We start from the raw sequence: 18,867 nt of genomic DNA, 5'->3' as shown, positions 1-18,867 counted from the left end.
AAGAGACCGTGGATCGATTGCTGCATTGCACAGAGCACTTACCGCTGCTCACATCCAACCCACGAAAAACAATTTGGCGTGGGCATGCCCCCATGGATATTAATAATTGAAAGGTTTCTTGGTCATACCAGGTTCATTTCAGGGAAACAAGGGCCATCCAGTGATTTTCAGCTCACTGTTGTTCAGAAATACCCCTCCCTCCAGTTCTGTGTCTTGAAGTAGAGGCATCACTAAAATTCTATCCAGTAACCATCCGTGTTCAATTCATTTTCCCACATGGCTGCAAAATGTGATAAGCAGAGGTAACATAAAAAAACGTGAAAAGCACATACTGCGAGGCAATTTAAATTTGTAATTTTCCGGAGGGCAAAGCTGGTCCGGCATAAGCATCTTGGCTAACTGGCTCGTCTACCTGAGCACTGGGATCCCGCGGGCCTTTCGGTTAGAGACGGATCACAGTTTATTCTGTTGTGAAACATAAAGGCTAAGTGCACATTCAGTAGGAGCAAGAAATTCTCTCCAGCTCAAGGACCACAGGCGAACGACTTGGATCATATGCCCTACTCCTCAATAGCTGTTCATTGCTTCACAGGCAACAGATCTCACTGCGAGGGATTTTCTCTTGGTCTCATACTCTGTCTGCTATGAGCTCTGAGTCTTCATGAATGCCATCAAAAGGCAGAATGCCACAAGAGAATCCTGTGCAAAACAGCAGATGCTGTGTTTTCTACTCCTTGAAATATATTAATGACACTGTCTGTGAGAGGAGCTGGCTCATCCCATAGAGATCCAGTGTTGGAGAGTGCGGGCACTGACCTGAACAATCCACACTTCAGTCGCTCCCTGGGGGGCTTTCATGCACATTTACTCACGGCAGGGACGAGGTCATGCTGCCTTTTTAGCACAGCACTAACACACTAACAGCTCCAGCACACTGACAGAAACACACACGCTACATTCCACACACTCTGTGTAGCTTCTCTGAAGCAGTCAGACATGACACACGTTCACCTGTGCAAAAAGACAAGAACATTCAGACAGCACGAGCGTGCTGAATACTTGAGCAAACACACACACACACACACACACACACACACACACACATACACAGACAGGAAGTATCTTATCTGCTGATACTCTTTTCACTTTTCTGGGGACTGAGAGCTGAACTACAGGTGTGCTCTCTTTCTGTCTTTAGTCAGCTATGGTTTATACATGTCTTGTCTTCTTCCAGAGCACACTTCCTCTCAGCCAGCCACTTATCAACAAACAATTTATGACTCTAACATATACTGCCTCTCTCTCTCCTGCTCTGACAACATTGCTCTCTTGCGCTGTCATTCTCCGTGTTAGCCTCCATCAGCAATACGTCTCTCTCTTTCAGTTTCAGTGTTGCCACATCACTACTCAATCTATTGTTTTGACATTCAAAACGTGGTGCAATGCTAAATTGAAAACATGTACATGTGTAATAGCTTTCAGGTTAATGTAAAACTCCTTGTTGACCAAATGGTCATTGTTTCCTAGGAAACAATTGCTTTGAACAGCTGATTATAAATGTGCAACATGGCTATCTGCAATAGAAGAGCGCTAATGATTTCACCACTGGCCCATCTGTGCAATTATAATTTTCAATTTTAAGTCATGTAAGCTTGTTAGCTAGCTATCTGTAGTTTCTTTTTGGATGGTCTGTGTCCATCCGTCTGTTTTCTTGGAAACATTTTTCTGGCATTTCCGAGAAGACTCAGATCCATTTTTTATGAGGTTGTTATAGCAGCTATCATTTTCTTATTTAATTTGCACACTAGCTTGTTGGTGATAACTATTTTTTTCTGCTTTTAGTGCATAGAACATGTATTTGAACCTCATCAGACTGCTAACTTTACAGTGCTGCTGTACTTATACTTGTACTTATACTTATAGTATCTTATACTTGTACTTTTAAAACAAATTAATTGACCAAAGCAAACATCATCACTTCCAATTTTTCTCTTGCATAGTCATTATTCACAGTTTAGTCATTTTTCAAGTTCATCCTCATGATAGTGACAGACATTGTTGCTGGGAGGTGACTACTTGAGGTGACAATTATCTAGAACAATTACTGTTTGGTTTATAAACCACTCTCACCAGTGACATATCACTGTTCACATATTTTCTAAATATTTCCAAAGCCAAAGCATGCTTACTCTCATATTCAATTTATTCCACCATACCTTTCTTCCCGTGTGGTTCTTTGCAGTTGTCGGGCAGGCAGGGACCCCAGTGTGACCACTGGGAGACCAGGCAGTGGTGCTGGCAGGGGATGGAGCACTGCTGAACGGCCAGGGGAGGCTCTTCACCAGCACACAACCTGGCATTCACAGGCCTGGACACTGAACAAACAAAAGGGACACAGGCAGGGATAAATCAGGTTTAAGTCAAGCATGGCCACACACAGGCAAGAGTGGCGTGTGTGTGTGATTGCATGTGTCAAGTACTAGAATCAATAGCATTAGTGTCATCAGATTGAAGTATGGATGTAATTTAGTTATGATTGGGAAGGCAGTAGTGTATTCATTGGTGTAGGTTACAGCTTCAAGTTCTGCACACTGTGTGTGAGAAGCAGCATTTAGCAAAGCTTATTGTGGATTTTACAAAAAGGAGAGAATAGAAAGAACAGAGGGAAAATTGCTGTTCTCATCTCATGTCTGGCTCAAGAGAATATTAAATGAAGGGCAGCAGCCAGCTAAGGGAGTAAACAGGAGCTGAACAGTGAGATATTAAGGCAAGACACGGTATAACCAATTCACTGCTAAGCATGGCTGGCATCATTTGTAGATCACAGAAAGCTCAGCCACCTGTAACAGACCCTGACATTTGTCTCTCACACAGAAAAAGAAGGTATTTTGGCCTGTCCACAACACAGGGATTTTTATTCAATCCAACATCCCATTTTGATGCACTTCCACATATCATTGAGTGTCAAATTTCCATATAAACAAGCCGCAGAGAAATTCAACTGTCCCTCCTGCCTTTTGTGTTCTTACCAAATGTAATTTACATGGTGTTTGATCTTCTTTGTAAAAACGTGATGCTTGCTTAAACACATTGATAAAATGTGCTGCAAACACATTTTTGCTTTGTTCCCTAAATAGTGATTTCCTGTGTTTGATAATTGCGTTACTGCAGTAGACATCCAACACGAGCACATTGTTTTCCACATTACTGGAGCAAGAGAAGTCGTCCATATTGAAGATATACAGCCACATCTGTTTACATTAGCTAAAGCTGTGCAGGTCATGTCAAGGTAAACATTGCAGTTGACGTATTGATCTTTGTCCCACACATCCATTGGTTCAAAGAGCTGCCTTCATTGATATTCTATACTCTAACATATTCACTGTCCAAATACACCTCTGATGTGCTAGCATTTCTCTGAACACATCTGGTGAGTTAAAGTGCCCTCCCAAAGCAACTGCCTCAGCTCTGATATGAAGCCACAGAGGATTCATCATGCGCACCGTGAAAAAAGATGAAATAGAGGCAGAATTAATATGTTATAATTTGTAGTGATGTTTATTAGGCAGGAAAGTATGTGATTTGCAAAGGCAAAATCATAGTTGAAAGCCATTACTGTTAAAACTACCCACTGTGCTTAATTATATAGATAAATTAAGTATTTGGTGTGCATGTTTTCCTAGTTTTTTGATTGATTTAACAATTCTAAAGCTTGAGTTTAACTGACATTTTGTAAAAGAATATCACTTTTGAGCACAGCTATTTGGCGTTCATAAACACACAGTAACACTGGTTTCCTCTGATGGTGAAGTTCTTGACACTTATTAAATTTTGAATGATCGTTATGACTGAAATTATATTTTTTTTTCATCTCTATATTCATGTTTTTACCAAAAGTAATTCACTTTGAATTTACTTTTGCTTAATGTTAGAAAAAAACCTGAATACATGTGGTGGGTCTTTTTTGTTAACATAGATGATGATGGAAAATATTTGACATTTTGAAGACTTATACCATACAATTATGATTCATCCTAAAGCAACCTCATAAAAGCTTTTAGGTTTTTATTGTAAACTTCTGATATCTGTTCTTTCCATGGAAAAAAACTCCACTACAAAACAAGTGATTGGTGTTATTTTTCTAGCTGCAGAAACAGCAGTTTGTTTGGAATAATAATAAGAAAGACTAGGTAGCATGAGAGCAGAGCCACAACTTCTGAATAGACAAAAGAGAGTTTGAGAGTGAGTTAAAAAAGTCAAACTCTGGAAACTCAGTCACACTCTGCAGAAATGGAAAATGTGAATAAAGTAAGCTGAAGGTTTCACACCAAAAACTTTAGACTACCATTTATTCCTTCGTTTATATACTATACTTTGCATAAAGTTACAAATTGGCAAAGTGCTAACTGCAAATAGTGACTGTCCTCTCAAGAAAAACAACACAATTGGTTGTAATGTCAGTCATCCAAAAACGATATATAGTTACATTTTAGTGACAGTTGCCATCTAACGGCTGTAGTAGTTATGGAAGTGTAGGAGTTCAAATGACATCTATACATGTCAACAAATTTACACATTCAGAGCAGGTGAGCTATAACCAAGCTCGTTTCCAACTGCGAGTGTCATATTTCCAACGGCAAGTCAGGATACTGAGTTTTTAAAAAATGTAAGTACGATTGTCCCCTAACCTTAACCAACTGTTTTTTGTGTCTAAACCTAACCAGACCTTACCCACAGCCTTGTGATATCATAAAACATCATTATTTTTTAACAGTGATTTGTAACGAGTTTGGAACGCACAGACAAATGATGTTCTCCTGCCAACATCATCTGTCAACATAATTTGTCAATCTGGCAACCACATTAGCAAACACACTTATGTGTCGTTCTGGAGTGCATGGTCAAATGACATATTTGGTCATTTAATTTAGAGGACTTGTTCAGAAAATAATGAAAACACAGCAAAATGGCCTCTCAATTTGTAGCTGAGAGATACATACAGACACAAAGACTTACTGTTCTCTAATAACTCAGGGATCACTGCCAGCTAAGCAGATTTGTTGCAGGGGAGGTCCCCGGGAACATTACAAGAAATACATAATATCAAATAATCTCATCCCACAAATGAGTAATTCATTATTTTGCATTCAAAGAGAGATAATATCGTATATGAATCCCTTATTTTGAGACTTAACACACACACAATGAAATCTATGTATAAATCTCGCATTTCTACTATTGGCACCGTATCTCGCAACTTAGTTTTCATCCATGCTATTATGGATTTAAGTACAAAGCCTGAAGCAGACTTATTTTAATACATGCAAACTTTATATAGCCAAACTTCTCTAACTATTATCTAAACTCAAGCAGCTGGAGAATAAAATGTCTAAAACTGAACGAAACTAGAGTACTAAAGATAATAATTTTGTCCAGACATTCAATACCACATCATCATTTTTGGTACATCAATTTTCAATACTCAGTCCTGCACACACACACATTTCACTGTTTATCAAAAGAATTGAGGCTCAATACCCTGTCCTAACTGTAAATTGCAATAATAATATATATTAAGACAGACCTCAGGTGTGATCAATTACTATCCTGCGAGTTTCCACTACTTTCAGGTCGCTGAAATGTGTCCACTTTGAGGTTCACCCCACCTGTGATCTTCTCAAGAGATTCAAAAAACCAGAAAGCAGCAGTCTGACTGCACCACTGCCAGCTCCATGCCAAGCTTAGACTGGATATCAGCACTGTCTCTCCATGACAAAACACAACATTAGATGACATCCTCTCTCCGTCTGACTTACTTTCTTCCTTTTCTAACTTTAATTTTCTACACTGACTAACTTTATTGTGCTATGCCATCTGTCTACATTTTGTTGCAGTGCGCTAAACCTGCATGGTAACATAATGCATAATAAGATGAGTATAATTCACAGGGGGAGGGATGATGAGGTTTCGCTGGATGTTCAAAGCAAATTCACCCCTTTGATACTATAGCTGATACGGCATATTTGATTTAATGTAAAAACATATTGCCCTGCGAGTCTGCACCAGATATTTCTTAACCTCATAAGACTATTTTACTTGTTTTCTGAAAATGCCCATTTTCTCCTACAATCTAAGCCAGAAACAGTTACACAGATGCCTATATAATATAATGCAGCCCTAGATGTTCAAGTTTAGTGTCCACCCCCACATTAAAGTGATTTAGCTGGTTAGTTTTCCAGAACTAACATTAAACTAAACTAAAATGTATACTTTGGCTGTATTAATACCTGTCTTTGTGCAGATTATGCATGTCTGACTATAATGGTAAAATTTACAAAGTACAAGCTACTGTATCTTGTGGAGTTTTCTGTGACATTTCCAGTTAACTAGGAATCATAAGAAATCTTGTGCCAAGATCTGACGATGACCAATATCCACCTGTCCGGTTGTTTTCTTTTCTCCTGAAGACTAGACACAGGCATATGTGCAGATGTTTAGTCTGAACTGCAAACACATACATAGTAGTGGGGGCGAGAAGTGGACAGTAATAATGGCCTTGCCTGGAAGTAGTATTGGCCATTGCTTTTCCAAAAATATCTTTTAAGATTTCTTCAGTGCACTCCAAGATGAGTACTCTCACAAAGATGCCCAGTAGAGGTTTTTCTTTTATCCCAAGGTGAAATTAGAGTGCTGATAAAATGAAATTGCTGTTATTATATTAAAGGTCAGGTGTTATTTCCCTCCCCATGTAATTTAACTATAGTAATTCTCCAACAAGCTCTATTTTTGTTTATTCTATTCTATCTTTATTTTCAGCTACCACTAGTAGAGATGACATTCAAGGACACTTATTTTGAGGAAGAATTTTAAAATATGTGTCTATGAAGGATTTTCTGTATAAGACACTCGGTTGCTTTGGATTTGCACAAACTGTAATATTTCTAATGAACTCCCAAAACATTATGTATGCTGTGTGATTTTTTTTCTGTCCTCTGCATAGTGAGCTGCTGCCTAACAGATCAGGTGAGTCATAACTGATCAGATTTTTTCTTTCTTCAGGCAGCGATTTAGAAATGCCTGAAGTGCTAGTAAATTGTGCTGGTAAATTGCAGATCAAAATTTGTACCTTCTATTTAATGTCCATTTTAGTTCATGAATTGATACCTAAAACACTAAACACACTGAAATTTGCTGTGAATATTCATGGCACACAGAGGATGAATCACAGCATCAGTCCTCTCACTAATTACGACAAGAGCAAAGGATGAAATGAGATGATGTTACCATAATGTGACAAAGTCAGCATAGGGAGGAGGTCGGGGTGGAGGATTGGGTCAACAAAAAGATTGGACTTAACATGGGAGAATGCTGTTCATTTCCTGTTGTCTGTCCATTGTCATGGTAAAAGGATAGGAGTTTTTTTTATGTAGCACTTTTCAGCCTGTGTCTTTACAACACCTCTCATTCACCCATGCACACTCTGAGCTGCCTTGCTCGTCAGGAGTAATTTGGAGTTCAATGTCTTGCTCAATTATTTTTTGGTGTGACCATTACTGCCTCATGGGGCCGCTAGCATGGCTATAGATTTTTTGTCTTGTTCATTTTCACAGCACACAACTCTGAAGACACAGTAATGTGCTCCATGAATCTCTTGAGTCACCATGTGCTTCGAGCGAGCCCTGGGTCAACTGTGATGAAGCTGGCTTTTCTTACCCTCCTTCCTGTGATGTGGTGCTGAGTCATCAGGGACTTGAACACAGTAGATCTTCCTGGTCTGGATCCCCCCTCCACACAGAATACTGATGTTAGCCAGGCGCCGGTGCTGCTTGTTCAGTAAGGGGGCAATGCGACATTCGTCCCAGTCAGTGGTCCTCCACACATACCTGACAGAGCACACACACACACACACACACACACACACAGACACACACAGTTACATGAATACATGAATAATGTGAACAAGCAAAAAGTTAAATTGAGTCACTGTTGAAGTGACTGTTTAATATGTCTTAGGAAGCATACCAGAGTATCACATTTGTCTATTTTCAGGAGGAAAACTTCAGATCATCCAAAACAAATGGATAAATCAATGTACTTAAACAGGATAAAGTATCAGTATACACACAGCAGTCACACAAAGCAGAAGACAAATTAGCAAGAGCAGTCTCTGGCAAGAGCCTCTCTCACAGTATGTCAGGGGAGGGGATGCATGATTATTTTGATTTCAAAACTTCTAAACAAATGTTTGGTTTCAACTATGAAAAATGCAGTGGTGCAGAAAGCAATAATATTCGAGGAGTTTACCAGAACAACAGCCTGTAGTAATCTATCAAATGCTTAATTTCCGTAATGAGTTTTCCCTAATCATGTAAATCCTCTGCTCTGAGGCATTCCATGTAGATTTAGCAAATAAAACAAAATCTACCAGCAGGGGAAATAATTCTCTATTGACTACTTTGTTTACTGCATGTAATATTTGCCAGAGCCTATCTTAAGTCAAACAGCCCTAAAACAATGAAGTTCTGTCAAACAATGGTTGCCATGCATGTCATGTCCATTGAGTCAGGAAATCCTTAATGCTACATGTGGTTATTTTAAGTGTCAGAAGATAATTACGGTAATGACAAAACAAACAAACAAACAAATGCAAGTAATTTAATAGTGAAATCATTCATATTTGAAGCCTCAAGGCTTTCTCTCATAATCATTCAGGTGAAAAAACCCAGAGAAGCTAAATTAAAAATCATTATTTAGTATTATTTGAGTTTGACATTTTACGCATTAACATCTGCATCAGGAGATTATGCATGAATAGAGTTTTTGTTTCTGAGGATTGTGAGCCCAAAATGAGATGACAACCATCACTATTAAGATGTACCTGGGGCAGTTTGGAAGTAAATCTCCTATGATGTTGCAAGCTTCTTTTTCCTCAAGGGCAGGACATCTTTTACCGCCGCCGACTGGGATCTGCGTCATGATCCGTGACCGGAGGCGGTAACCAGGAGACAGGTCGGTGGACCGGCAGGTCTTAGAGCAGGGACTCCACGATGACCAATCAGATGTCTGGCAGTCTTTCGGCATCACACATGCCTGGAAGGTTAGGGGGGAGCTGTCCTTGGTACAGAGACTGCAGATTGAGAAGACAGAGAAGTTAAAGTGACTGTGGAAAAAATAAATACAGAAAAAACGAAAATTCTACATTACTGACACATCAAAGAAACTGTATGTCCTGTATGTACCTTTTGAGAATATGGTTGCAGAGAGTGGGAGTGAATAGATTACAAGTATGACAGATGAGATGTGTGGTTTGGATTTAAATAGATCTGTGGACAGATTTTATGAAGTAAGAAGGACACCGTCGTAAAAAAAAACTATCTGCTTAGAGAACCTACAGGTGGATATCTTCATTTACTGTTAAATAAATGACCTTTGGAGCTGCCACTCCCACAGTACATGATGGCACGTAAAATATTCAGAGCTATTATACATCATAATAACACAGGTCTCAGACATAAAGTCAGCCTTTTATAGAAATGGTACAAAGAGCTGAGATATGCTCACTTAAAAATATAAAACAAGTGGATTAGTCATGTAATTACAGCTTCCATTGTTTAATTTGGACATTTTAATTGGTTAGGTTATTAAGACGTGAATACAATGCTCATTTTAGAATTTTACTTTGTAATTAGGCTGTAATTAGAAAAACAGAATGAAGCAGAACTCAGGTGGGAAATCTATATTCAAAGGCTCCATTCCCAGTTCTCAGTAAATACCATGCTAATCAGTCACTGTACAGTAAATGGTCCCTTCACAGTCAAGCCATAAAGCCAATGAACTTGCCCTGCTGGGAATAATAATATGCAAACACAGAACAAGATGCCTAATTTTAAGCCCCTGCAGCCAAATGGCACGGGACAAACAAAACTCATCACACTGAAACTGTCTTGATACTTAAGCAATGTCAAAGAATTAAACAGGATACTATTTAGTTATGGTTTCTGATACCATGGTTTTGATAAATGGTGGTCACTGATTGATCTAAAGAGTCAGCTAATAGTGTCACTTTACACCAGGTAGACAGAATAGTGGCATTTAGTCAATACTGTATACATGTAATGATTTTCTCTCTCCTTGAAGAGTAGAAAATAGAGTGTTGTTTATTACAGTATATGTAGGTATGCATGTGTGTGTGTGTGTGTGTGTGCTTGCTTTGTGTGTGAGCATGTGCAGAAAAAATCCATTCTTATCAAATCCAAATACCAGGGTTAGCTCAAACAGCAGGGACAGGAGGGGAGCAGCACTTGACATTTAACACAATAGTGCCTCACTGCCATGCTAATATGCTGGTAAAACACCATCTCTGACCTAATCTATTTATAATTGAATAAAAAAACACCATCAATACAAAACATTTTATTTCACTGAATTCACCTCCGCATGTAGAAAAGACCCACTGGGATCATGAAAGGGATGACCATTGATCAGGTCCCTCTCATGTTACAAAACAACATGAGTGTGGAAGAACCGTAAAAGCGATCAACTCCATTAGAACCATTTCACATGACAGACAGCTACATTCAGCTACAGAGCACTTTTAACATCTCACCCCAGATGCCACATAAATGGAAAAAGAGATTCATCTGTTCCAACTACAAACCAGTGCTTTCCCCACAGCCACCTTGCTTTCATTGTCATCTCGGGCTTGTCGTGGAACTAAAGAAATACCTCATTTTTCACTGTGTGTTTATTTCCCATCTATTCATCTCAGGTTTCTATTTTCACTCTGACTGTATGAAAGGTGCAGAGCCTTACAGCACTTGTAATTGGCTTACCTCAGCATAGCATTCTTGCCATCACTCCGTGTGCAGCGGACTTGTCGTGTCTGGTAGCCCACCTCTAGTTCCCATGACATGGGGTACTTGTTGTGGGCATGAAGATGGCGGTGCTGGTGCTGGTGGTGGGGATGGGAGTGGTGGTGAGATGCCTGTGTGTGCAACGTGACTGTATTGTTCTCTTTGGAGCTGGTACTGAAGTCCACAGTGGTCCTACCACTTAACATGGCATCCTTGTGATGTGGTAGTCTGCACTCACTCCAGGCCCCCACTTTAAGGCTGTACTGGTACTCGCCCTCCCCAGCAGGGCAGTCAACAGGGCCAGAACAAGTCTTGGTCTCAGTCAGATTGGGGCAGTTTGCCCCTCCGAACATTGGCGTGGCCAGGACATGTCGAGTCCGATGCTGCAGGCCAACGCCGCAGGTCTTGCTGCAACTTGACCAGGAGGTGAAGTCTGAAACCACACAGTCCTGGGGACAGGGGATGAGGCATGCCTGCTCCACAGGTGGTTTCTGGGAAAAGAACTCACATATCCTCGAGGTGACTGTGGTGCGGTTTGAAGTGCGTACACAATGGACTTTGCGCCTCTGGATGCCATGCTGTGCTGTAATGCACTCAGCTGTCCTCAGCTTGAGCTCATTGGAAAAGAAAGGGACAAGAACACAGCCCCCCCACTCAGACAGCTCCCACTCAAAGAGGTCCTGGTGCCAATCGCAGACCTTAAAGCATTGGCGTCGGCTTTCAGGCTTGTGGATGTGCTGACAGTGAGAGTGGTGGGTTGTCCAGCCCTCCGTGTGGACACACCATATTGTCCTCGTCTGAACCCCGCCAGAACCACATTCCTCCCCGATACAATGACCCCACTGGCCTGCAAACAAGAAAAGACACATGGAGAGGGCGTTTTCATTAAAAACTGAAGCTTTAAAAAAAAAAAGATTTAAATTGCAGCTATCTGGCAGCTTGCAATCAAGCACAATTCACGGCTTTTCACTTAACCTCCATGATTGCTTTATTCATGAACAGAGGAAGAAAGGAACACAAAGTAATCAAACGACTGGCAGACATCAATATAAAAAAAAATGTGGGGTAAGTTTCTCGGTCACAAAGGACTAGATTCAATTGGTTTCTTGATCCCAAACTGATCAATATCCTAGGCTGTGTAAGCCATGGTCAGCAGTGCAACTACAGCTGCTATTCGATCAAAATCATATGGACTCTTTACATCTGGCTTAAAGTCAGCTCTTCAACAGTGAAAGCATGTTGTCTGAAATTATGCACTGTACATGGGGGGTTTTTATAGATCCTTTGAACTAAGAGTAATGAAATAAGACTTATATTCATTAAAACTAACCTAAACTAATCAGACATGTATGACATTTTGCTGTGGTCTGACTCTTTTGCTCACTCACACTGTGGATTGGAGTTAATGTGCAATTACCAGTGCTGGCTGGAATATTTTAAGAATACAATCAAGACCTGTCATAAAAGGAATTCCAGTAGCAAGGGGATTACTTTCTGCAAACGAGAATAAATTTATAATAACGTAGTGCTGCCCTTTATGGAGTAATTTTCAATGTACAGAGAGTACAGAGAAAGCTTTTTTTTTCCCTTTCTTTTTAAATATTGATAGCTTTAGGACCTACAAACAAAGTCACAGTTTAAACTGGCAGTTTACATTATACATCTACAACTAAGCAACTAAGTTAGGTTACGCTCACAAAAGCACAAAATCCTCTTTTCACTCCTCTTGAAAATGCTCAGTCCAATAAATTTCACACAGCGTTCAGTTATGAAAGAGAGTTGGCGACTACATTTTCAGGTATTCAACATCATATCTGAGGGGTGATGTGGTTGATTTCTGCAGCGTGAAACAGAACTAAACTTGGCAGTCACTACTTGGTAACATCAAAGTGCGTATGACTAAAGCACAGCAGCGATAAGTAATTTTCCACATCTGACAAATAGTGGAAAGTAGAGGTAGTCTGCGGTCAAAGAGGGAAGAATATTGCTGATGTTTCTTTGCTGCTGTGAAAACTTGCGTCAGCTTCAAATTGGAGCTTAGAGTGTACTACTTATTCAAACTCAAGCTGACCACAGCCTGTATTTCTGTGAAGAAAGAAACTATAAACTTTTTACAGCCACCTCCAAGTCTACAGATAATTATTTGATAAAAAAAAGCTAGATTTTAGGTATAACTGTAGGTATTTCAGGTAAGGCGAGATACTAATCAAACTGAGAAATCTTAACATTTTTAGAATTAATGTTGAAAAACTATATACATATGGGGCAAAGAGAGAAGGTCCTAGGTTCACATCTACAGGCTGGTTGTGTTCATAATCACCAACTCTAAATTGCCAATATGTGCACATGTTGATGGATTAACGTAAAATGGACAAGAAGAAAGTACAAGAAGGTGTTTACTAATGTTTCTGTGAACATCTATTAGACTCTGTTCCTACACACAGTGTTCACTTATCATGTCTCTGTTGTAAAATATACAACACAAATTGATATTCAGTCTCATAAATACATCTGTCAATCCCAACACTGACACTATGAACATACTGTGGCTTAAGAGTAAATTTGGAAATGAAAACTTCACAGAAAGATTGTTATTAATTTTGGCTATTTTTTTATTAAGTGTATTTCAGTCACTGATAGTGCATGGAGTGCCTATTAAATATAAATACTTATTTTGTGGAAGAATTGCATTAGATTCTTAGGTACTGGGTTTCAGTATTCTTACAAATCTATACCACAATGTGCCATGATAATGCAGTGATCATGCTGTGCTAATATCTGCAGAATGTCTAGATTTAAAATAGGTTATTAAAAAGGGTAATTTAATTACAATTTAATGCTGAATTAATTTCTGATTTTAAAAACCCCAGTCGGAAAACTGGTGTTTCCTGTTAATTTAGTTTTTGACCTCTTTTCCTCATTTTCAAAAGAAGTAAATCAGAAAGAGAAAATGAAATCAATTTGCTGATATGACGTGGTTATCTATCGGTCACGTTCACTCCTCATCTAGTTATTTTGCCACATGCTATGAAAAGAATAATTTGATTCATTTCTTCTAATTGGAATTAAATTGATGTAATAATGAGATCCTGCTGCTTCCTAAATTGCTTTCGAATGACAACCCGCTGAAACAGTTTTATGCCTTTTCGTGACAAAGAAATCTGTTGTTAACACTTTGTTCCCTGGCCAATCGTTGACACGACAACACTGCTTTGAAACTGTTGCTTTCTGCTTAAGGGGGCAATATTTCAAACTGCTGAATTGTTTCATAGTTCATCGGAGCACATCATTAAGTTTATTCGTCTTGGCTTTGCAATGTTAATGGGGACTTACAGTGTAACTCACATCATTATGTTCATGGAATCTTCTTGTCTTAAACATTCAAGACCAGCATCAGGACTTTTAAAGCAGGTACAATGCAATAAACTGAAATGTCACACTAAATGTCAGAGTTCAAAGGATAAGAAATCACAATCACAGTTTACATAGATTACATAGATAGATAGATTATTTTCTGGAACCAGATACAGTAGGACATGCAGATATACATAAAGAGTTGTGAAATAAAATGCATGACCATAGTAGTCTGATTGACTGATTCTGTATGTGGTGCAAATGAATAAATACTGTCACCACAATTATTATCGTCCTTTTGTCTTCATTCACAATGCAGCTGAAGGCCAGGGTCAGACTTTTTCCCCCACAATACATACATGTTTGGCATAAACAGCAAAAAGTCTTTTCTTTTTCAATTCCAATCCAGATGACATGGATAAAATGTGTTTCGTATCATCATTGACACTGTCATTTGTGAGTGTTGCCATGATATTGAGCAATTTTATTATTTGCCTTTTAGGAAGCTGTAATTTTGGCTTTTACATATTAACATGTAGGACAACAACACACTGACATGCTGGAAAGATTTGCAGTTTGGTGAGGGTCCTTTGGTTTGACTTGTTACACTTTTACTTCCTCTGTGGTGCCCTGTATATGGACAGTTGTACTGAATGCAGCCGACTGATAACTAATGAGCAAGACCCACAGTTTCCCATGGATTTCTTTTCTTTTCTTCTTTTGCAGAGGGAGGGTTTGCCCTGAAGGCAAACAATATTTGGTTGCATTAGACCAAAAGGCCATTTGTAAATGGAGGTTGGCTATTTTGTATGGGCTACCTTGAAAATGAGCTGCATAAAACATGAGGCCAAACAAAAGCAGCTTAAAACTGAAACACATGTGTGCTCCAACTGAAATATTTTGATACTGCCAATCTGATTTTTTTTTATGTATTGACAACAGTGGACCTTCAGCAGGAAATGTGCACACCAAACAGCAAATTTGTTCAGAATGTCAATATGTGCTTTTGACTACCTTGCCAATTTTCTTTCATTATTTTGTATTTTTGAATGCATATATAGGATGCAGCATGTTGTCTTAAACTGAACTAACAGGATTTTTGCTTCAGTATGAATTAATAGTTTGAGCTCTGGCTTAAAATGACGTGAACTGCCAGGCTATTTGTTTACATCCTCAACGACACTTTGAGCGCTTTGAACAGGAGAGACATGTTGTTTCTGTCAGAAGAGGCTATGAAAAATCACTCACATCACTAAGCTGTGAAAACATCTACATGTATAAGAGCATTTTAATTATACACAAATAAAACCCAAATCTAATCTTAAAAATGGTATACGACCCACATTCACAGTCTTGCTTGGTACTGTGTTTACAGAGACTTTTACAATTCAGTCAAAGCTGAAAAAACAAAATGCTTCAATCTGTTACACCCTAAAATAGACATGAAAGGCCATCCACAAAAATAAGATGTGAGCAGCAATTCATAGTTGAGCATAAAGACCTTCAGTGTCAACACAGCACATGTCTTTTCTGTTTTCTCGACAGAGTGCATTGCTCTTGTGGTCACTGATGGCTCTCTTTCATGTTAACCGCTCCTTCATCAGCATGACCACCTTTGGTGCTGTTTTCAAACCATGCCAGGATATGTGTGTGTGATTTATGGAGGTGTGATTGAGAGTGATTCGGCTGCCAGGGGAGCCAGCTAACACAAGCACTAGTTCATCTCCTAAGCTCTGAATAATCACTCTCTCGATCTGTCAGCATCAGCATCTGTCAGCCCCTCAGGACGAACCAGTCGCCCATAGCTCCTTCATTCCTGTTGCACTTAGTCGCCTTGCTTACACCTCCGGGGGGCTCTGGTACCCCTGGGGCTCCTGCTATATTTACTATTCTATTTATGTCCCGGTATAAGGAAGAAAAGAATTGGCAAGAGGCTGAGCAAACTACACTATAATACTAGAAAAGACAGAAATTAAACTCAGCCGGTGTAGCGTGACGGAACAAATATTCACTTTTTCAGCAGTGTTCAGTTGAACATTCAAGTTGGACAAACGATAGCAAAGCAATACAACAGCAACAAGTAACACAAAAAAACCAATCTCCGCTATGCCCCGAAACCAGACAGACAGAGACAAAGAGGAAGCAAACAGCAGAGCAGTAAACTGTCTCCTAAACAGCAACAAACAGCACTCTGTCAAGAGAAAACTGCACTCACCACTGCTAAATCTTTTGCCTCTCTGGACCCTTTAATTACATTTGGTAAAAGCTCCACTGAGTCAAGTTGGTAAAAATGTATAGGATTTCTGGCTGTTGACTTCATGCCGCCATTTTTTGGCGGTTAATGCGTGACGTTTACAAGTGTTGGTTTAAACTTTTACACCCAAACAATTTTGTTGTTTGTTGAATTGAACACTATTGCAAATGTGTCAACATCATTGTGGAATGTAGACGCTATTCTGTAAGAAAAGGTGACATTTTTTTAACTTTTTATTCTGTTTCAATGTGTCAAAAGGAAGAGATAAAAAGCTTTTTTAAGCATTTATTGATCATACTGTCGTAATATACTGCACTGTCCTGAGCACTTTATTTTACCTTGAATTGTATTAAGAACACATCAGTCTCCTCAGTTCTGGAGAGACTTCTCTGTAAACAACATTCAATACTGAAAATTGAGCAGAGCAACAGCACTGCATTTTGAATTACATTTTTATTTATGTGAGGTTCAGCTGTTTTCACTTTACTACAGTGACAATACACTTAAAGATAGTACACACAATTAAAATTGAAACCAAACATTATAAGGCACATGTTTTTTCTCCCTCCTCTGGAGGTTTTTGTACATTTTCCTCATAAACATCTGCTGAGTTTACTCACCATCCATCTTCGACTTCTTTTCCAGACTTAAGTTTGACTCTTTAGATACATGCATGCTTTGTCATAACACTTTTTAATTAAATGATACCTATGCCACTGAGCCTCATTATGCACGGAGCCATCTCCCATGCCACACTTCCATCAGTTGTAATTTATGAGCAGCGAAGTGCATTCTCAATTACAACATTCATATATGCAGAAATTCATCAGATTATCATCAGGCAGTCAATCCATCTCCAGAAGGCCTGAATCAGCTCATTTTAAGCAAGTGTTTATGTAGTGGGATGGAAGGAATTTGTGAAATGTGAGCGAAAGTTAAAAGTCATCGCCAGGGGACAATTCACAAAGCAAATTAAGTGACAAAAACACTTGTCACCTGCAGCTAAAAAGAAAGTTTGTGTGATGACGAGCAGCTCCTGTGAAAAGTTTGACCTTCCTGCTTGAATATAAATTATATATTTCCATAAATGCTGAATAAGTGAATGCATTATAGTATTTGACTTTTGGTTTGGCAGTGGTACTTATTGCAGCTTGCATTATCCCAAGGCAAAGCATCAAATGCAGCTTCAATATCCCACACTAATGAATTACGTACCCTGGGGCTACAGTACTATGCACATGGACCCAATGGGCTTTTCTGAAAATTTAGCATTCAGCCTTACAGCATCAGTGCCAGACCTACTTGAATGCCTAATCACTAACTGAATGGCCAGCAATATAAACAAGACAACAGTAACACATGCTGCCCACTGAGTGAGGTAATCCCCACCACAGCCAATCAGTAACTAACAGGAAAAAACACTGTAATGCAAACCCCTCTTCAGCAAAACTGCAATTTTAAAATGTCAAAGAGTGGCAGTGAGACTCATCATTTCCTTCTATTAATAAAAAATCTGATCAGCTGTGTTCAAGATGTTGTGTGGCACACTTGCAAACAGATAAATGCACAGTCTGAGACTGATCCAGAGTCTCTATATAACCCGATTTCACCAGGTGTGTTAGGTGTGACCCTCAGCTGACTTTTGAAGACCATGTAAGATATCTCTGTAAAACCTCTTTCTACCATCTCAAAAACATCTCTAAACTTTGCCCCTTTCTAACCCTGTCAGATGAAGAGAAACTTGTGCATGACTTTATCTCCTCAAGACTGGACTACTGCAATGCACTCTTCACAGGGATCCCTGGCAGGAGCATCCAGAAGCTCCAGTACATTCAGAACAGAGCTGCCAAGATCCTGATGAGAGTATGAAAATACAAACATATAACACCAATTCTGTTTTCATTGCACTGGCTCCCTGTCTCCTTCAGGGTTGACTACAAGGTCCTGCTACTCACATACAAATCCATCAACAGACATGCGCCTTCCTACCTAGAGGAAATGATCATACTACAAACCTCCACCCACACCCTCTGATCTGCCAACAGCATGCTCCTCTGGGCCTTGTGTCTTTTTTTTTAAAAAAAAAAAAAGACACTAGGGCTATGAATGAAAAGTGTGGTACAAATTAAACATATTATTATTGATCTTTATTAGGTCAATTCAAAGAACCAGTCCCACACCCTGCATAAACCATAACGCAGGACCTAAAAGCTCCTCTGCTCTGATTAATCTCAAATCAATATTACGGTAAATCATGAAGAGGATCATTTTAATACCAGCATGAAGACTTCTAAGTGAATAATCAATCCTCTTTAGTCAGTATTAGCATGATTCCTTCAGAGAGTTACTACATAGTGAGGTAAAGACTGTATATAATTTGCACAGCAGTCACATATCACAGTCAGG

The 18,867-nt window shown here is 39.2% G+C and overlaps 1 protein-coding gene across 1 annotated transcript; it reads right to left on the bottom strand.

Annotated features, from left to right (window-relative positions):
• Positions 1-952: 952 nt before the first annotated feature.
• On the bottom strand, positions 953-17,088 carry LOC122992618 (thrombospondin type-1 domain-containing protein 7B-like). Its single transcript, XM_044366473.1, has 6 exons — positions 17,082-17,088; positions 10,833-11,700; positions 8,879-9,127; positions 7,714-7,883; positions 2,217-2,375; positions 953-1,011 (listed from the first exon to the last, which is right to left on the bottom strand). Exons 1-6 carry the CDS (start codon positions 17,086-17,088, stop codon positions 953-955), a joined length of 1,512 nt encoding a protein of 503 aa, XP_044222408.1.
• Between the last annotated feature and the right edge of the window lie 1,779 nt (positions 17,089-18,867).

Source organism: Thunnus albacares, chromosome 11 (assembly GCF_914725855.1).
Source record: "Thunnus albacares chromosome 11, fThuAlb1.1, whole genome shotgun sequence".
In the NCBI taxonomy this organism is placed as follows: domain Eukaryota; kingdom Metazoa; phylum Chordata; class Actinopteri; order Scombriformes; family Scombridae; genus Thunnus; species Thunnus albacares.
The sequence above is the reverse complement of the archived record's forward strand: the minus strand, read 5'-3'. Positions and strand labels throughout refer to the sequence as shown.